At 48.9% G+C, this 19,578-nt stretch overlaps 1 protein-coding gene across 5 annotated transcripts in view; it reads right to left on the reverse strand.

Moving 5' to 3' along the window:
• Positions 1 to 19,578, reverse strand: part of Nav2 (neuron navigator 2) — a 373,079-nt gene that overhangs the window by 54,660 nt on the left and 298,841 nt on the right. For all 5 annotated transcript variants that reach the window (XM_085841707.1, XM_085841706.1, XM_085841708.1 and 2 more), the window contains 6 exons: positions 18,810 to 18,948; positions 8,361 to 8,652; positions 5,913 to 6,615; positions 2,388 to 2,840; positions 1,462 to 1,527; positions 103 to 147 (listed from right to left, as the gene is read on the reverse strand). In XM_085841707.1, the coding sequence (XP_085697833.1) occupies positions 103 to 147; positions 1,462 to 1,527; positions 2,388 to 2,840; positions 5,913 to 6,615; positions 8,361 to 8,652; positions 18,810 to 18,948 (1,698 nt within the window). The remainder of the gene's footprint in view (positions 1 to 102; positions 148 to 1,461; positions 1,528 to 2,387; positions 2,841 to 5,912; positions 6,616 to 8,360; positions 8,653 to 18,809; positions 18,949 to 19,578) is intronic.

Here is a 19,578-nt window from a genome sequence, read left to right on the forward strand (position 1 = left end):
AAGCAGGGACCCCAGCCGAGCCCAGCCCAGCAGCAATGAGGATGACACAGCCAAGCTCCACAGCCACAACAGATGGCATGGGTACAAGGAGGGGACAGATACCTGAGTCCTTTCTTAGGCAAAGTGTTCCTATCAAGGTGCGGGTCACTGTAGAAAAGTTAAAACAAAATCAAGAACTTCAGAGAAGCACAGGGGACTTAAGAGAAGGAAGGCAAGAAGGCTGGGGAGGGGCACGAGGACCCCCAAGGGGCAGGCGCCCACCACCAGCCAGGCATGCAGCACGTCCACACAGTATACAAAAGAAACCTGGCCCTGTCTGTGTCCACACCAGTGCATACTTTACCCCACTTCACAAGGTGGCCTGAGTCGTGAACCCCAACTGTTCCTCCTTTTCCACAGGTTCAAAGCCAAGGCATGGGGCTGTATCATCTAGGAGCATGGTCTGTGCTGCCCTGTGTCCCACCTATGTACCCCTCAGCTCCTCTCCCCAACCCTGCTGCCTCTGGCAAAGGTTTCAAGAAGGGGCAGAGACTCATTGGAGGGTTTCGAGAGGCAGCAGTCTGCATATTTGGAATTCATGTGTGATGAAGTAAATTCCAGGTCCCTCTCAATGTCTCCTTGTTCCTGCCCAGCAAGGGCGTAGCCAGAAGCTGAGCCCTGGGCAGGAGCCTGGGCATGTTGGAACTTGCTGGCTGATAGAGTCAAGGCATCTGAATGTCTAAAGTGCAGGGGTTTAAAGGCCTGGTTTCTAAGTCTCACAGAAACGTTTGTGCTGTGGATGGGGTGAAGGGGGTTTCCATTAATTTTTTTCTCCCCCTAAGCATGAAACAACATCTGCTTGTTATGTTTGGCCAAGTCACCACTCCTCCAGAAACTCAGGGTCAACTTCCATCTCTGAGGCCCACCCACGGCTTGGGGCAGACCCAGGCTTCTTGAGTTGTCAAAGCCCCGGCCCTCTAGGCACTCCGTACCATTATCATTGCTGAATATAGACACACACACAACAGGATACTAGGAACGATACACGGTGAGCCAGACGGCAGCAAAAGCGTTCAAGGGAGAAGAGCCAGCTGGGCTGGGAAGGGGTAGGGTGCGGGGAAGAGACAGAGGTTGAGGGCCAGGCTACACAGTAGGTGGCAGAGAGTATCGGGAGGGGTAGGGAGGAAAAAGCAAGACTTGAGGCAGGAACATGCCACAGACACCATGGGGATGCCAGTGAGAGCCCCTGCAGCCCTGGGTGAGCATTGGGGTTTGGAATGGCCACCCACTTGCCACTTTTCCCTGGGCTTTAGCAGAACGTGGAGCAGGTCCTCACTGGCATGCCTGGCTATCAGAGTATACCAGAGTCACAGACACAAGCGGGAGCCTCAGGGCCAACAGCCTTGCACAGAACAACTGGCTTGACAACACAACGGACAGGCAGAAGAACCCAGAGGCTCGGGAGGCCTGCAGTGTCATTACCTGTCCTGTTTCCTGGGCAGAGTACTTCTGCAGAACTTAGGGCTAGCAGCAGGGGAAGAGAGAGGGCTAGAGGTCCAGGCAAGTCGAAAACAAGAGAAGGAACATTAGACAGAAGGAAACGGAACTGTTATACACAACCATCAGAACACTTCTCACTCCCAACGCTGACCCCAGCTTTGCTTCCCCGTGGCTGGTCCGGAAACCAGACACACCCCAAGACTGTAGCAGACTGAGTTCTGAGGACTCTTGCAGGTTCTCCATCGCTTATCATGGTGACACCAAGCATCCCCAGCTGTTCCCAGGTCACCTGTCCTGCTCACTCAGTTACACCAGAAGAAGAAAGAAGGAGCTGAAGTTGGCAAGCCCTCGGCAACGGGAGGGCTTTCCGATGCTGAGTGTCATTTCAGACAGTAGCATAAATCTGTCCCATCTGGTGGCTCCAAGCACCAAGGGAAAGAGATAGCAGGAAGCAGTCCAGATGAGCTCTCTCCTAAACTGACTTCCAGTGGAAAGGAAGACTTATCAGAAAGATCAAAACCAAGCTGGGCATGGTGGTGCACACCTTTAATAAGCACCTGGGTGAGCACTGGGGTCTGGGATGGCCTCCTTCTTGCCACCTTCCCTTGGCTTTAGCAGACAATGGAGCAGGTACTCACTGGCATGCCTGGCTATCAGTATTTGGGAGGCAGAACAGGTGGATCTTTGAGTTCAAGACCAGCCTGGTCTATAGAGAGAGTTCCAAGACAGAAGAGAGAGAGAGGGGGGGGGGGGAGAGAGAGAGAGAGAGAGAGAGAGAGAGAGAGAGAGAGAGAGAGAGAGAGAGAGAGAGAGAGAGAACCTGCCAGGTAACAGCGAAGTAGTTTTTAGATCCCTAACCTCACGTCTGTATCTAGGGAAGGAAATCTTCCTGAGGGCGTGGCACCAACCTTTCCGACAGTGTGGTCTTCACACTGCTGGTGCGGACAAAAGGCATCAAGGAGTCTTCCTTAGTGGAGGCCACTGGACCAGGGGAGGAGTTGTGACTCAAGCCCCCTCCGCTGCCGAGGGATATGTCAATAGACTCACAGCTGGTGTGCAGGCTGCTAACAGACTGGAAGCCCAGGCCGTCCTTGCTCACTGCCGACGAGCTGGTACCCCAGGTGAGGCTGTTAGAAGGGCCCGAGTGGGCTGAGCTGGGGCTGGACGCTAGAGGAGACTGGTTGAGGTCCACGTTCTTACTGTAGAGAGGGCTGCTGCTCCCACTGCTCAGGACACCGCTGCCTGAGGGGGACTCTAGGTTACCTTGCTGGGTCAGGGTGGCATGAGGGTTGGAGATGACCACTGCACTTTTCATGGTTTCGGCTGTGGCGATGGGCTTGGTAGGCTTCCCACCAAAGAGTCTGCGAAGAGACAAAGGGTTGTGTGGGACAAATACCTGGGCCAGACCAAGGTGTGCAGAGCTCCTGAGGCAGAGGAGGTCGTGAGACCCTTGGAAAGGGCAGTGGTCTCTCCTGCAGACTCACTAGGGTCTCTCTAGAGAAGGGCTTGAGGTTAGGTGGGGCTGGATACCAGTGCTTCCTAGGGACCTCTTTCTAGCTCTAGGCAGCAGCTGTAAGCCCAGGTGACAAGAAGGCTTTCCCATAGACTCAGCCACACCCCCTCAACGATCTTGCTTCCCCTTTCTTTCTCTAGCCCCTACCCAGGAATCTTCTAGAAAGAAAAGAGTTTCTTCTTTCTGTGATACCTAGTGTAAGAAGCCTTGGGACTTGGTTTCTTTGGTCTCTCAGCATAATACAAAGGATCAAGACCATGAGCCTACACTGCTGGGAGCTCAGGAGAAATATGGACACGGATGTATGAGCCACAGAAAGGCAGGGTCCAAGAGAACCTATGTGTGCTAACACCATACACAGAAACGTGCTGGGTCCACAAGACATCAGACTAAGCACACCGGGATAAATTACACCTCTGAAACAGGCACACGGAAATGCCATGCCTTGCCATGCCACCTTCTGCTCGGTCCTGCACATGTGACATCTGTACAGGGAAGGCACGGGGCCCTTCTCTTTCATGGGCAGAGAGCCCTCTGGTGAAACCTGCTCCAAGCCAGAGGGTGAATGCAAGGGATCTAATCCCACACTCAAAATGCCGTGAAGGGAGCAAGTCACCCTGATAACTGACAAAAAGACTACACGTCGTGACAGGCAGATGAGATGGGCCTTTCACCTTGTTGCCTGGAGTGGTTTGAGTCTGACTTTGAAGTAGTCCTTCAGATCACAGTATCTGTGAGCCACAAGGGGGATATATAACCCTCACTACAATATCTAATGGCAGAATCAGGGAATGTGCTATCCTGCTCTGAAATCTGGGCATCGGGAGATACCCTCAGCAGCTGCACCTCCCTGTTAATGGACAACTCTTTGGTGACCAGGCTCTTTTCATTGTTAACCAAGTTAACCCTTTTGCCTGGCTTCCAGCCCCACATACAAATCCACGTGCCCTGCTGTCTGAATGCTTGGAATCACTTGAAGAGAGAGTTACCTGTCTCACTCCACTGAGGGCTTCTCCTTGCCACACAATAAATGCACAGCTAGAACCCCAGGGAGACTTAAGGAAAGAGTATGTTAGGAGCCCATGTGTTTTTAAAGATCCCTGTACATTAGCCTGAAGGTGTAGCAACTGCCACTGTAGCCTCCCCAGGAAATCTGAAGACCACATTTCATTCATCTCCTCGAGGTAAACAGTAGGGAAATTTTTTCACTGATGTGCTAGTGTGATAAAACAGCCAAGAACAGCCCAATAGGACCTTCCCCCTTAAAAATATGATTTCTGGAGTCCTAATAATTAAGCCTAGACAGGGTACACCACATAGATTCTTTCAACCCGTGTGTGGAACTCTTCTGGAATTTTCAGACATCCCTGTTCATCCTCACATATGAGTCCTGGGACCCATTTCTGTTTTCACTAACATCATTCTGGGGTCTGTCATGACCCAGAAGGCAATGTGAGAGCTATACAACTGCCATTCAGAGGACTGGAGAGATGGCTCAGTGGTTAAGAGCACTGGCTGCTCTTCCAGGGGTCCTTAGTTCAATTCCCAGCAACCACATGGTGGCTCACAACCCTCTATAATGTGGTCTGATGCCCTCTTCTGGCATGCAAGTGTACATGTAGATAGAGCACTCACATACATTAAATAAAGAAATAAGCAAACAAACAAAATGTTTAAAAATGAGCCAGTAGTGGGGCTTGGTGGCTCATGCCTTTAATCCCAACTTGGGAAGCAGAGGCAGGTAGATCTCTGTGGGTTTGAAACTAGCCTGTTCTACACAATGAGTTCCAAGATAGCTATGGAGGAAAAAAAAAAGAAGAAGAAGAAGAAGGAGGAGGAGGAGGAAGAGGAGGAAGAGGAGGAGGAGGAAGAGGAAGAGGAAGTGGAGGAGAAGAAAACCAAAAAGAAAAGGGTCCTGTGAGTGATGTAAAAGGAAAAGTTAAAGGGCACGTTTACTACCTTGAGAAATTCCACCAAGTAGAGAGCTATGGGGAAGACATTCTTTCCAAAGGGGCTAGGAAGTCCATTTTTATTAGAGGTTAATCTGCTTTTAGAGGTTTATATAAAAGAAAAGGGAACAGCCCAGCTAAAGAGATGCCTCACTGTGTAATGCCCTCACAACCAAGCATGAGGATGGGATGTCTGAGGCCCAGAACTCACGTGAAGGATGAAGAGGAGTGTGGTACCCACCTGCAAAATCCTAGACTAGGAAGGCAGAGGCAGAGGATCTCATAAGCAACTCAGGCTGGGGCATGCTGGTTAGCAGACTAGCCCGGCTCTGGGTTCAGCAAGAGACTCTGCCTCAGTAATTAAAGCAGACAGCCATCAAAGAAGATACCGGCTTCAATTTCAGGCCTCCCTGTGCATGCACATACATGCATGAGCCTACACGCATGAACACACATACACACTTATGTCACACACACATATACAACAATATTTTTACAAGCAAACATTTCAAATATTTGTCCATGTGTTATAAAAGAACAGGAGGCTATAGAGATAAGAACACGATGCAACTCCTTCCCTTGAGCTACCGTCTGGGTCTAAAAGTACGCCAGGACCTCACTCTCGGTGTCTGTAACTTTCACTGAATGCCTTCCATAGCCAAGCACAGCCGCAAAGATGATCTTTAGTAGGGACGCGGAGGGAAATACTGTGAACTCCAATGAACAGTAAGAAAACTGAGGCAGGAATCAGAAAAGTCATCTGAGAGCTAATTAAAATAAAGTCGAGAAGCATGGTTCTAGAACTTTCTGTCTCCCATCCTGGCATGGAAGAAAAAAAAATGCAGAGTACAGACCCGTCGGCAGGAGCTTGCCCTTGAACTCAGCGTTACAAAGAGTGGAAGCGCCACCAGAGGATGCTTTACACCACTTACTCTGGCCCTCCTCAGCCCTGTGCACTCCCACCTGCTTACCTGCGGAGTGTGGGAGAGGCCACATCTGCATACTTGGTCCCTGGCTGCAGAGTGGCCTGAGCTGAGCTGGACACCGGCTGGGTGGCTGGGTTCACTTTCACAGAGTTGCAGGAAGCCACGCTCTCGCTGTCTGAAGAGATGCCTTTCTCCTTGTCCGTCTGGTTGACAAGCCCTGGTAGGGAGCTGCCAAGGGATGTTTTGGAAGGCTCCCTCAGCTTGGGCACTGGCAGGCCTGCCGACTTGCTGCTCATGTTAGAGTCGATGCTGCTGGTGCTGCATCTATTCCCTGCTCCATTCCGGCTGTTGGACTTGCTGGGCCTAGGCAGGCTCCGGTACTGTAAGTTCGTCCGGGAGCTGAGAGACAGATACCCATCATCCTGGTTTGGTGCTCCATCCATGCTTGTCTTCCGACCCGTGGGCCGACCGACGAGGGCGGACGACTTGGGGATTTTACCCAGTGTGGCAGACCTGCTGGTGACGGTGGCCCCGCTGGCTGTGATCATGGCCAGCCCAGCAGCAGAGCCGCTCTGTTTCTTGAACCCAAAGCTGTTGGCATTGGCCGTGGGCGTCCTAGAGCTGCTGGGGAGGGTCTTTTTGGATTCGTCCCCGCTGCTGCGGCCAGCATCCGATGGGGAGCGCTTGACCTGGGAAGCTTTGGGCGAAAGCCTTCCCTTCTCAGACACCTTGGCGTCGTCTGTTTTTCCTAAGAGAGAAACCAGCAAGGTCAGACCAAAACCCTGACGCTACTGGCTAGTGTGTTTAGGATGCGTAGCCCTCTAAAGACTGTGATGGCCCTGCTTCTTGAAGGGGAACAGGGCAGGGGAAGTCAGGAGAGAGCTTTGCACAGAGATAATCTCATCTGTTGCAGTTGCTCAGGGTCTTTTAGGATGCGTTGCTGATTTTGCTCTTTTCTAAGCAGTCTCAGATGACCAGAGCGGAGCAAAGCCAGGAAGCGATTAATACCTCCATGCACACAGGACTCTGTCATACACTGTCCTCTTCCCCCATGTCTATGACATGGACCCTGACATTTCTAGGGTACAGCATTCAACATTCCAATATAACCTTGAGGAGCTTGGACTAGTGTGTGAACGTGATGGTGAGAGGTGAAACTGAGTACTGACCAGTTGATAGGCTGTGACAAAAGCTTCACATGGTAGCACTGTCGATGCATACACACCCCTCTTCAGAAAGAGCCAGGGAAGCTAACCTTTAAGGAAGCTGTTGTGGGGGCTGGAAGAGGCAGCTCCGTCAGTAAAACACTTGCCTTACAGACATGAGGGATTGAGTTAGAGAGCCCAGAACCGACCCTTAAAAAGGCAGTTGTGGTGGTGTATATTTATAATCCAAGTGCTGAGGAGGCAGAGGCAGGAGGATAGCCACCTAGCTTACTAGCCAGCCTAACCTACTTGGTGATCTCCAGGCTATTAAGAGACTCTGGCAAAAAGAAAGGGGGGGGGGAGAGGGAGGAAGAGGGGGAAGGGAGGGAGGGGGGAGAGAGGAAGAGGGGGAAGGGAGGGAGGGGGGAGAGAGGAAAAGGGGGAAGGGAGGGAGGGAGGGAGAGAGGGAGGGAGGGAGGGAGGGAGGGAGGGAGAGAGAGAGAGAGAGAGAGAGAGAGAGAGAGAGAGAGAGAGAGGGCTAGAGAGATGGCTCAGCCGTTAAGAGTACTGACTGCTCTTCCAGAAGTCCTGAGTTAAATTCCCAACAACCACACGGTGGCTCACAACCATCTGTAATGGGATCTGATGCCCTCTTCTGGTGTGTCTGAAGACAGCTAGTGTACTCATATAAAATAAACAAACAAATAAATAAGTAAATAAATAAATAAACGAACAGAACTGGATGTAGTGTTTCACACCTTTAATCCTAGTACTTGGGAGGGAGAGGTAAAAGGGTCTTTGTAAGTTTGAGGTCAGCCTCATCTACAGAGTGAGTTCCAGGACAGCCAGGGTTACAATATGGGACTCTGTCTAAAAGAAAGAAAGAAAAGAAAAGAAAAGAAAAGAAAAGAAAAGAAAAGAAAAGAAAAGAAAAGAAAAGTAGATGGATAGATAGGACAGACAGACAGATAGATGATAGATATACAGATAGACAGACAGACAGACTGGTAGATTAGACAGATATAGATGGTAGACAGGTAGATGATAGATATACGGACAGATAGATGGTAGCCAAAACAAAAAAAGAGTGGTGGGAGGAGGTGATGGTGTTGTAGAACATATCTGAGATTATCCTCTGGTGTCCTCATGCATGTCCACATAGTATGTACTGGCATACTCACACCTGTGTACATATATCACACACACGTGCACACATACATACACACACACATGCATACAGCTATGCATACACACCACAAAAACAGTTGTGGGCAAAACAGCAACCTGAAGAAGTTACATGTAATGTAAAGCCCCCATTAAAGTCACCATGATTTGGCCTCTCACTCACCAGTCCCTGGAGTCTTCAGTGTGCCTGTTGGAGCCGATGGCTTGGTCCTTGGCATGGTGATGCCCACCTCTGCCGTCATGCCTCTCCGCCATGAGCCTGTCTGTGAGAGGACTGGATTCTTCTTGCCAGACACACTTTTGTCCGACTCATCGGACATGTCTGAAGGATTCCGCCTCCACTTGGAGCCCGGCTCCATCTTCACACCACTGTCTGAGCCTCCATCTGATTTCTTGATGTCGTCACCAGACCACATGGAATTCCTCTCCACCTGTGAGTGCTTCTCAGCGTCAGTCTGTGGACAGGACACATGCTGAATTAGAGCTCACCCATGCACGCCAAGCCAATATGGGGACTACTTAAGGACTTAAGGACACCTCGGACATCTGCTTACATTGTGAGGAAGTCACAGCAACCTCTACTTTTTTTTTTTTCCTGTAAGGAAAGACTAATGGAGGAGAAAAAGAGAGCAAAAGGTCTGGGGGGAAGAGGAGGCCAAGGGCCCCAGGAGGAAAGCAAGCAGAGTAGAGGGAGAGGTGATAAGAAAGGGGCCATTGACTCTGCCACTTGCAGACAGCCACCTCTAGCCCCACCAGCACCAGCCTGTCCCCTTCCCTTTGTTCCCAATCTTCCTGTCGTTCCACTGGCAGGGAGAACTTTGCATCTAGCTCTGCAGACAGTCTAACACACCCAAGCAAGGGAGCAAGCAAGCCTGCAAACTCCTCCGATCTGGGAAACATTCAACTGGCAACAGCAACTGGGCTCACTCCCACCCAGCTTTGTCTCTGAGCTTTTGCTCCCCACGATGCCAGCCTGCATTCTCAGACAAGTAAGATAATTAGACAACTCTCTTTGGAAGAGCCTGACCTGCTGGCCACGAAGCCCAGGAAGAGATAGGAGTATGCAGTTAATGAACTGCAGGGCCGAAGGACACAAAGGGAGAGGAATGCTCTGGGGCCTGGGGGCCTTGAGGCTGGGGGAGGGGACTGGAAGGGAGAAGCTGTGTATGAACAAGAAAGGGGAAGTAAGTCAGCAGTGCTTTTGGGTTGGACACGCAGAGAAACAAGCCCCCTAGATGAGCTGCCTAGAAGGGGCCAGGCAGGTCAGGCGAGAAATGCACGTGAACTGGGCAAGACCTGGCCTGAGGCCATGCTACCCAACAGGACAAACTCCTTCCTATAGGAGTGGAGGAGAGCCCAGTGTAGACAGGAAGCCCCTATTCAACCTCCATCCATTACAGCCTCCTGGTGGTGCTTGCACTTGCTTGGTCCTTCCTAAAACACACATCGAGCTGCAGCTATGTACAAAGGACCAGAGATGGGACATGAGGAAGGAACAACTAAAAAACTCAGCCATGTGAGGGGCAGAGGGAAGGTCCCATATCTGTGTGCAGAGCACATATGCCCTAAGGTTTGGGAACCAAGGAATGCATAGCTACTACATACACACTGCAGGTTATGACACAGGCACTGGCTGGTCAAAGCCAGTCAAGAGACATACAATGCTACCGTCTTCTTGATTTGAAAGCTGACCTCAGCCTGGTTTCCTTCTTCTAGTTCCTTCTGGCATGCACTGAATCAAAATGAACTCGATGCCCACGGTTTGCCAGGCATCACGTAGGGTCTCAGAACCTGGAAGATTAGTCTCCATGCTTTGTGGAACTGGCAGTCATTGAGAGAAGCAACCATGGGATGCAAAGACATAATAAAATGCACAGCTGTGAGATGTGACAGACACCATAAGGGAAGGGGGTGTGGCCTTAGAGAGAGAGATATACAGACATTGACCTAGTTTAGATTGCAAGGGTGATGTGGGAAGTGGTGGCCGGACAGAAACTTCTAGAAGGACCCTAAAGAATGAGGCAAATTTAGTATGAGGAGCATCTAGAGAGGACCATGGCACTGAGAAGAAACTGCATGTGCAAAGGCCTTAGGCAGGAAGAAGAGACTTTGGAAGCATCCATCTGACTAATATTTCTCAGGTGCCACCATGAACCAGGGGAGCTCTCTGTCCTGTGAATACTTCAAAGACATTTCAAAGCCTCTGTCTCATGGACCTTACATGGGAACACGTCCCAACACATATAAATATGTTCTAAGATGCACTGGGGCTGTAGCACCTCTTACAGACTAGACCACTGAGTTGTTTTTCCATGCCCATAGACCTCTTTTCCACGTTACACTGTAATGCAGTTAATAACAGTGGCACTGAAACCTACAGCTCACTGTGTGCTCCAGTGCTCCAGGTACAGGCTAACTTGCTTTGTTTTGTTTTGTTAAATATGTGCACCAGAGGGCTGGAGAGATGGCTCAGTGGGTAAGAGCACTGACTGCTCTTCCAAAGGTCCTGAGTTCAATTCCCAGCAACTACATGGTGGCTCACAACCATCTGTAATGGGATCCGATGCCCTCTTCTGATGTGTCTGATGACAGCTACAGTGTACTCATATAAATAAAATAAATCTTTAAAATAAAACTTTAAAAAAATATATGTGCACCAGGGGCCTGTTGGACAAGGGAAAGGTACTAATGGCTCAGGTTCAACTCCTGCAACCCACGTTACGGTGGAAGACAATGGCTCACAAGCTGTGCTCTGACACCTGCCATGGGATGAGCACACACAGAGAGAATAAAATAACACTTTTCTGTTTTTCTTTTCTTTTCTTTCTAGTTTTTGTTTTGTTTTGTTTTGAGGCAGGGTCTCATTATGTAGCCCTGGTTGGCCTCTCCATGAAGAATGGGCTGGCCTCAGCCTCATAGAGATCTACCTACCTTTGCATCCCCAAGTGGGAAAAATAAAAATGTGTACCATGACTATGTCTGGTTACAATAAATATATGTATGTATGTATGTATATGTGTGTATATGTGTGTGTGTATATATGTATAACATATATATACATATACATACACACATATATATGTGTATGTGTGTGTGTATATATATTTTTTTTTCTTAGAAAATATATACATCAGGCTGGGGATATTGCTCAGCCTACTGTGTGCTTGCCTAGCATGCATGATGCCTGCATTCCCCATCACTAATGCTACAGAAATCCAACACAGTGGCAAGTGTCTGTAATCTCAGGATTCTGGAAACAGAGACAGATGGATCAGAAGTTCTAAGTCATCATTGACTAGGGAGTTTGAGGTCAGCCTGGGCTACACGAGACCCTGGGGATTGAGATGAGAGACAGAGACACAGAGAGACAGGGACAGTTGGGGAGACAGGGACAGAGACAGGGAGAAAGAGAATATAATTCAATTTATTCCTCAGCAAAAACTCACAAGGAAGTAACAGAATACTGAGGCCTTAGTAGAAGAGAAACTTACCCAAACTCATATAGTGAGGAAGGCAATATGGGTATTTTACTAGTTTAGTTGCTAAGCTAATAATTTAACCACTGTGGTACTGTGCAAATTTTGACTATAAGCTCAAAGAGATAACCTTCTACATGTCTCGGGTTACCTACTAAGATACCTACACCTAGCAGATTCTCCTACAGACATTCTGGCTGTTTCAAACCCAGGCATAGAGTAGGCTTAGCCTAGCCCTGGCACCAGACCTCCTAGAACAGACTCCCATCTTTATCAATAACAGAGAGTACACATGTCCCCAGATTGGAACCATGGCTTGGCCTTTTTCTTCTCTGATGGAACATTCCTCCAACTATCTATCACACCCGATAACTTGGTGCAGGGTGAGAGCTCTTCCAACAGTCTTCTGCAGCTGGGTATCTGCCTGGGACATCTTGACAGGCTAGCACTCACACATCCTTAGCTAATCCTCCCTGAGCCATGTGTGACCACTGGTGGTATCTCTTGGAAGTTAAAATGGATGGAATCTGTTTTTCTGTTCCCAGAGCTTGCAACAGGAAGGCCAGAAGGTCAGCACACTGGTGGTCCTAACTCCCATTGGAGCTTTTCTTACCAGTTCTTTTGGAAGTCTCCTTGGTCATAAACAGGCAAGTTGGGGGTCGGGGTGGTCCTAACTCCCATTGGAGCTTTTCTTACCAGTTCTTTTGGAAGTCTCCTTGGTCATAAACAGGCAAGTTGGGGGTCGGGGTGGGGGTGGGGGCAAATAAGCCAGAATGGACTTTGGAGTAGAGGGCCCTGTTCCCGGAAAAGCAAGTCTGATCCAAAAGAATAAGGACACTGGCTTTGTAGCCCAGTGGGCTTGAATTCCAGCATTGGCTGCTGTCACGCATTGCTGTGTGAGATCTTGCATTCCCTCCCATCTCCAAAACTGTTACACTGGCTGTCAAGCAGGTTGGAATTGAATAGACCATTGAATAGAGAGCCAGTGGTGAACTTAAGAGCTAAGTATGGAGGAATTCCATAAACAGCGGCTCTCTTGCCAAACTCCCCAGCTCTGAGCATCCCGGCACCCTGCTGTGTCTTCAGCATTTACCCCATCTCTGTCTTGCAGAAGTTGAACAAGGTTTGAGCTGTTCAAGTCTCTAGACACTGAATCCCTTTGTGGGCCTAGATGCTGCAAGGGCTTTAAGTCGGAGCCTATACAAATGTAAAGAATTACAGCAACGTCACCTGTAACTTGTGTCCCCAGATATTATGACTCTCAGACACTTTCAGCTCATCCCCTGAGGTTGCACTGTTATTCCTACTGGGCACAGCTTCTACGAAAGCCCAGGTTTGAGAAGTAATGGGCCCGGAGTCAGAAGCAGTGATTCCGAGGGAGGTTGGAAGATAGCAGCCTGCCTGTCTCCAGCTAAATTGAGCCTGCCGTCGTGATAGCCTGGGACACACAAGACAGCAATCCCGGCTACGTTAGCCATAACTTTGTTGCCTTTAGAGATAAATAAATAAACTGACAGTTGTATAGTTTTTTTTTTAACCCACTCTGGATTTTGTTTAAAAACAAAGCAAAACAACAACAAAAACTTTAGGCACTAAAATGAAAGATGATGTTGACATAGGCAGCTCACCACCCCTACCTAGCACCTGGATTAGTGTCTCCCCCAAAGCGTGGAAGACTGAGTGGCCATGGCCCAAACATATAGATGAATACACAGCAGGCATATGTGTGCTTGTTAAAACTCTGTGTACCAACATGGTGCCTGGAGACCAAGAAGCTGCAGAACGGAAGGCAGGCAGCTCTGGAACTACAAGCAAAACACACAACAGCGTGCTATCCTTTGTGCTTCCATTACAGGTGCAAGAGGGAGACAGAGAAAGGGGCAGTTAAGGTGCAGAAAGATAAGAGGGACCTCTGAGCAGCTCATCACCTTGGGCTCTGGGAAGGAAAATCGTGCCCAGAATTGGCCCGCTGCTGACATACCTCCCGTGCTGGTCTAGCGGCTATTATTTTGTGGATGAGATGACAAAGGCTCTAAGGATCTGACTGGACCATCATCCCAGGATGTCACATAGTGAAAAACTCAACCCCAGAACATTTGACTTCAATGTCACCCTCCTCTCTGATGCCACTGTTGGACTCACCAGCTCTCCTAGAAGTCATGCGGAGGGGCTCAGGTCTCATTCAGAGGACTTTGTCTCTAACACTGAGCCATGAGTGCAGGGGATCAGGATACCCGTAAACAGGCCATGAAAACCTTGTGGGGCATCTTCAATGTCTCTCAGCGTCTCAGAGGAGACAGAGTCCCTTAAAGGAAGGTTTACTCCCTCAGTGATCCACACCTCCTCTGCCTTCTCCTCTTTCCATCAGCACACCAGGCTGCTCTTTGTGCTTTCCAGAAAAAGAAAATCCCCTTCTCAGATGTGGGGCCAGGCAGACAGTGTTTCCTGGGGGAATGCCAAGCCCTCTCTTGTCTTGTGTGTCCTGCCTGAGTGTAGCCCACTCACTCGCCCAGGGTAAAGCATTGTGTGACAAGACCCCTGATGCACGCACCAAGGAGTGGGAGGGTGCGGGCGCATCTTCCGAGCTCCATCCACTCAAAGAGGGGTAATGGCCCTTAGCATCCCTGCCAGCCTGTGGGGGAGGAGGCGCAAGGCTGCCGGAATGTGGAATCTAATATTTTGAGATGCTCCCTGGACAGGAACAAAGAGAATGTCACGAAAAGTCCATTTAGAAGCATCCTGACAATAGGCATCTGGGTACCCTCTGCTGTAGCCAGCATTTCTGCTACCCAGACCTACTTCAGCTCGTAATTTCATATTTTAAACTTGGGTAGATCTGTAAGAGAACGAGTAATAGGCCCACTGAATAGTGAACCCTTCATGTCCCATAAAATTACTTCTGATCTTGTCTAAGATATCTGTGTAAGTAGCCTTCACACTTCGCCCTGTGACATCTGTGAGGAGAGAGAAAAGTGCTTCTCAAAAGGGAAGGTCTTTGCCTGCACCAAGCTCAGATATTTGGCATCAGTAAGATCTGTGGACAAACACCAGCCCGTGAAAAGGAAGCAGATAGGAGGGTTTTCTGACTGATGTCCCAGGTCCCCCTGCTTCCCTTCAGATGTTTAGTATCCAATAGGTAGCAGGGACCTAGGCTGGCTAAGTGTTCCTAACTTGTGTCTAAACACCAATCAGTGATCGTTCTCAGCGAGTATGGCTTCGAGTTTGTTTTGAAAATACTATTATTTATTTAGGTGCTATGTGCACTCAAAGAGTGTGCATGTGTAATTCTGGGGTAAGGTTTCATATATCCTATCGCCCCAGCTGGCCTGAAACTCATTATGTAACAAGGCTGATGGTACTGATCCTCCTGCCTCCATCTCCCAAGTGCTGAGATTACAAACGCAGCTCACCGCACACTATTAACGTGCTGCTGCTGGGAATCCAACGCAGGGTTTTGTATGGGTCAGGAAAGCAGTCACTCTGTAGATGTCATATTGTTTTTTTAAAAAGTTTTCTTTTTAGTGTGTGTGTGTGCTTGCAAGCATATAAGTGCTTGTGACTACAGAGCCTAGGATAGGGTGCAGAGTCCCCTGCAATTAAGACTTAAAGGTAGTATGAGCCACACAACATGGGTGCTGGGACCTGAACTTGGATCCTCTCTAAGAGTCACACGTGTTCTTAGCCAATGAGCCATCTCTCAACCTCATAAGTGTCGTATTCTTTTTTTTTTTTTTTAAAGATTTATTTTTATTTATTACATGTAAGTACACTGTAGCTGTCTTCAGACACACCAGAAGAGGGCGTCAGATCTCATTTCGGGTGGTTGTGAGCCACCATGTGGTTGCTGGGATTTGAACTCTGGACCTTCGGAAGAGCAGTCGGGTGCTCTTACCCACTGAGCCATCTCACCAGCCCAAGTGTCGTATTCTTATAGTAAGGTACTGAATCTTATGTACACAGCTTGAAAAATTCCAGAAAATGAGCATACACAACTACCACCAGGACCAGGACACAAAGTGCTACCCCCAAAATCTTAGTGCCCACTGTTTATTGTCTGGGTAACAACACACACACACACACACACACACACACACACACACACTGCAATTTTGGGCTAAAATGAGAGTGCAAGATGTAACAGGTAATCACAAAAGCAATGCCTAAAACATGTGCCCGGGTAGTCTGCAGCTACATTTCTGTAGGACAGAATTAACCCCCACACTGCCAACACAGCTTTTCTTTAGCCCTATCCTCAAAGAAGAGACTCTTGAAACAGAGGCTTCCAACATGGCCCCCATCTGTACAGAGTAAAAAGCAATGGAAGAAGAAGAGGCTGTGGGAAGAATGGGAGAGAAGAGAGAGGGCAGGCCTGGTAGTTAGGTGGTGGTAATCCCAGGCCATCCCAGCAGTTCACCTAAAACATCAGGCCCCACGGGAGGGAGGGACCAAATGGTTCACCCATGCCAGAACTGCCACAGCTGACCTTGTGCTGGCAGCAAGCCACGAGGACACCATACTTGGCCTGCAATAAAATGGGCTTACAGAGTCAAGTCCAGGCTTCCAGGAATACAGTGAGTCCATCTGTAGAACTGAGCTGTATCTGAAATGTAAAATCCTGGAGTAATACAGCTGGCTGGTGGCCACTGTTACACACCGCTCATGGGTCACCTGTACAAAGGAACTTGCTTCTGTAAAGAAATAGCGTCTGACCCTCCATCCCCACCCCCACCCCACCCCTGGGGAGCTAAGTATATGTTTTCATGTGCAGAATACAATTCTTTTCTTTCTTTCTTTCTTTCTTTCTTTCTTTCTTTCTTTCTTTCTTTCTTTCTTTCTTTCTTTCTCTCTCTCTCTCTCTCTCTCTCTCTCTCTCTCTTTCTTTCTTTCTTTCTTTTTTTTTTTTTAGGTTTTTCGAGACAGGGTTTCTCTGTGTAGCCCTGGCTGACCTGGAACTTACTCTATAGACCAGGTTGGTCTCGAACTCAGAAATCCGCCTGCCCCTGCCTCCCAAGTGCTGGGATTAAAGGTGTGTGCCACCACTGCCCGGCTGCAGAATACAATTCTTAAAAAAATTAAAGCTAGATGTGGCGGTGCATACATGAGAGCTCAATACTTCTGAGGTAGAGACAAGAGGATTCTAGGCCAACCTGGATCCCATTAAAACTTTCTCAAAAACTAAACAGAAGTCGTAGCTGCTGGTTTCAGGGTTTCTGGGAGAGCAGTGTTAAGAGGGCGGAGACGCATCTCCTGCACGTGAGTACAAGCCAATATGCGAAAGGCAGTGCTAGAATACCTGCAAGTTTCTTCCAGGGCCGGGTGGGTGGTGAGGGGGAACTGCATTCCTGCGCGTGCGTAGAAGCCTAGGGGCACTGGCCACTCTGCACATTGAGTATTATCTCTTTTTAGAGAAAGATGCTCTTGTGACCTGTTTGCTGGGTTTGTCCTTCCTTCCTTCCTTCCTTCCTTCCTTCCTTCCTTCCTTCCTTCCTTCCTTCCTTTTTTTTTCCAAGACAGTGTCTCTCTGGGATTAAAGAGCTGAGCCTCCACCACCAGCGATGAGCTTAGTTTTCACTGGCAAGTTTCTAGGGGTTTTGACTCAAATGATCTAAAGTTTTGGAGTGTTTTGTTTTCTACTTGAGCCACTCTGGCCCTCGGACTTGTGGCATTCAATCCTCCTGCCTCACCTTCTTGCTTGCTGAGATGACACACCTATGTCACCATAGCCATCTTTTTCTTTTCTTTTTGTTATATTGTGTTTGTTTGTTTGTTTGTTTGTTGTTTTGGTTTTTTTGAGGCAGGGTTTCTCTGTGTAGCCCTGGCTGTCCTGGGACTCACTCTGTAGACCAGGATGGCCTTGAACTCAGAGAGATCAGCCTACCTCTGCCTTCTGAGTGCTGGAATTAAATGTCTGGGCCACCACACCCAGCTGACCACTTTACTTCTAAATCTTTGTTTTACAGCAAAAGTATAAACCACTGACTCTTATACTTTATTTAGACCAAATGAAGTTAGTGACTTACTGCATGTAAAATCAGGCTACATACACACCAAGGGCAATACGTATCGCAGAGGCATGTTGGTGATTAAAACTCTTACCAATCAACCCACAAAACAAAACACCAAAAACTAAACAAAAATCAAAACCAAACCAACACCCTAATCCCCTCACCTCCTCAAAAACAAAAGACAAAAGACAAAAGACAAAAACAAAAAACAAAAACAAAAATAAGAAGGGATGTGGCTCCGTGGGTAGAAAGGTCTCCTAGCATGAGGGAAGGTCCTAGGTTTAGATCCCCAGTACTGCATAAAGCAAGGTGTGAGTCACACTGGCCATTCCAGCACTCAGAATGTAGCATTAGGATAAAAGAGCAGAAGAACCTGCCTAAAAAACAAAGACAGAAAGCTATTTCTAACAAGAGTAATTAGTATCACACAGTAGCAAGGGATGGGAGCCACAGCTGCCACAGCTGCCACAGCTGGCAGTTCTCAACCTTAAACCTTGGCTCCACTCCCTAGAGACAGACCTGAGCTCAGAGACAGCAATGGCTCATGGGGCAGAGAGGAGATACACGTTGCTAGAACCACGCTAGGGGAACCAACTGCCCTGTGCTTATTAGCTTCAATTTTAAAAAGGTATGTGTGTGTGTAGATACTTGAGTACACATGTTAAGGGCATGGGTGTGTGTGAACAAGCGTGAGCACACATGTGTAGGCTACAAGACACCCTTGAGCATCCGTTCCTCAAGTGCTGCCTGCCATTTTGTTTTGTTTGAGACAGGGACGTTCATAGCCCTGATGCTTGCTATCTAGGCTACGCTGGCTGGGCAGTGAGCCCTAGGGATCCACCTGTGTCTGCCTCTGTAGCACTGACAGTACAGATGCCCACCCACACATAGATTTCTGACCCCTGCTTATTTACTTAGAAACAAGCTGAGGTCCAGGAAGAAAACATGGTCTTGTTCCTTTGCCCATCTGTACTGCCCACTGCCTAGCCTTCTTTCCCTGCAGTGAGGAGACAGGGATGTTAGGGGCTGGACCTCTCCTCATCAGCATGGGAATTCTGATCAGCAAGGCCAAGCTTGGGCTGGCTAGCGTGGAGGCTGGAGGAGCCTGGGAAGGCCTCTCTCGCCCCTTACCTGAACATCCAGGTTTCTCCGGGAGGAGGCAGGCGTGTTGGCGTAGGAGCTGATGGAGGAGCTGGTGTTGATGTCATCCGTGCTGAGGTTGTCTATGGTGTCGCTGATGCCGCTGCTGACGGAGCTGCTGTCATCCCAGCTGCCAACAATAAAAACATCCTGAGCCAAGGAGCCTCTCGACATTCTAATGCAGCCTAACAACTTGGGCAGATAAACTGGACTAGGAAAAGGCCCGGCTTGCGACCGAATGTCTTCCAGAGGGCTCCCACTCGGATGGGCCTTAGCTACGAGGGCCACCTGAATGAAGGGGCTGGTCCCATTTCTTCGGAGCAGGTGGATTCATGAGCAGAGGCTACAGACCTTCCTTGGTCTAGTCCCTTCCCTCTTCCCTGCTCAAGGTAATCACTCCTCCCCCAGGGATGGGGACAAGGCCAGATTGGCAGGGCAGGATCTGAATGATGGGCAAAATTCAATGCAGTCCCTTTGCAGGAGGAGGGGGAGCGGAGCAGGAGAGCTGCTATGTGAGCGCTCTGGACAAACACCTAAGCAGGAGAGTGTCACCAGAGACCAGCCCATCCTAGCACTAGGTCTGCCTTTGTAAGTCTACTCAAAGCATGATTCTTCCCTTCCCAAGTTTCAGACAGGCAGAGCTCAACCCCTTCCTGCTTCCAACCTGGCAAGGATCCTCCATCCTTGGGTTCCTGCCACTGTCTGCTACCTCCCAACCCTACCACATTCAAACCAGCATCTGGTCTTACCACTGCTCTTT

This window comes from Mus caroli, unplaced genomic scaffold, assembly GCF_978045245.1.
Source record: "Mus caroli unplaced genomic scaffold, Mus_caroli_1 scaffold_8, whole genome shotgun sequence".
In the NCBI taxonomy this organism is placed as follows: Eukaryota; Metazoa; Chordata; class Mammalia; order Rodentia; family Muridae; genus Mus; species Mus caroli.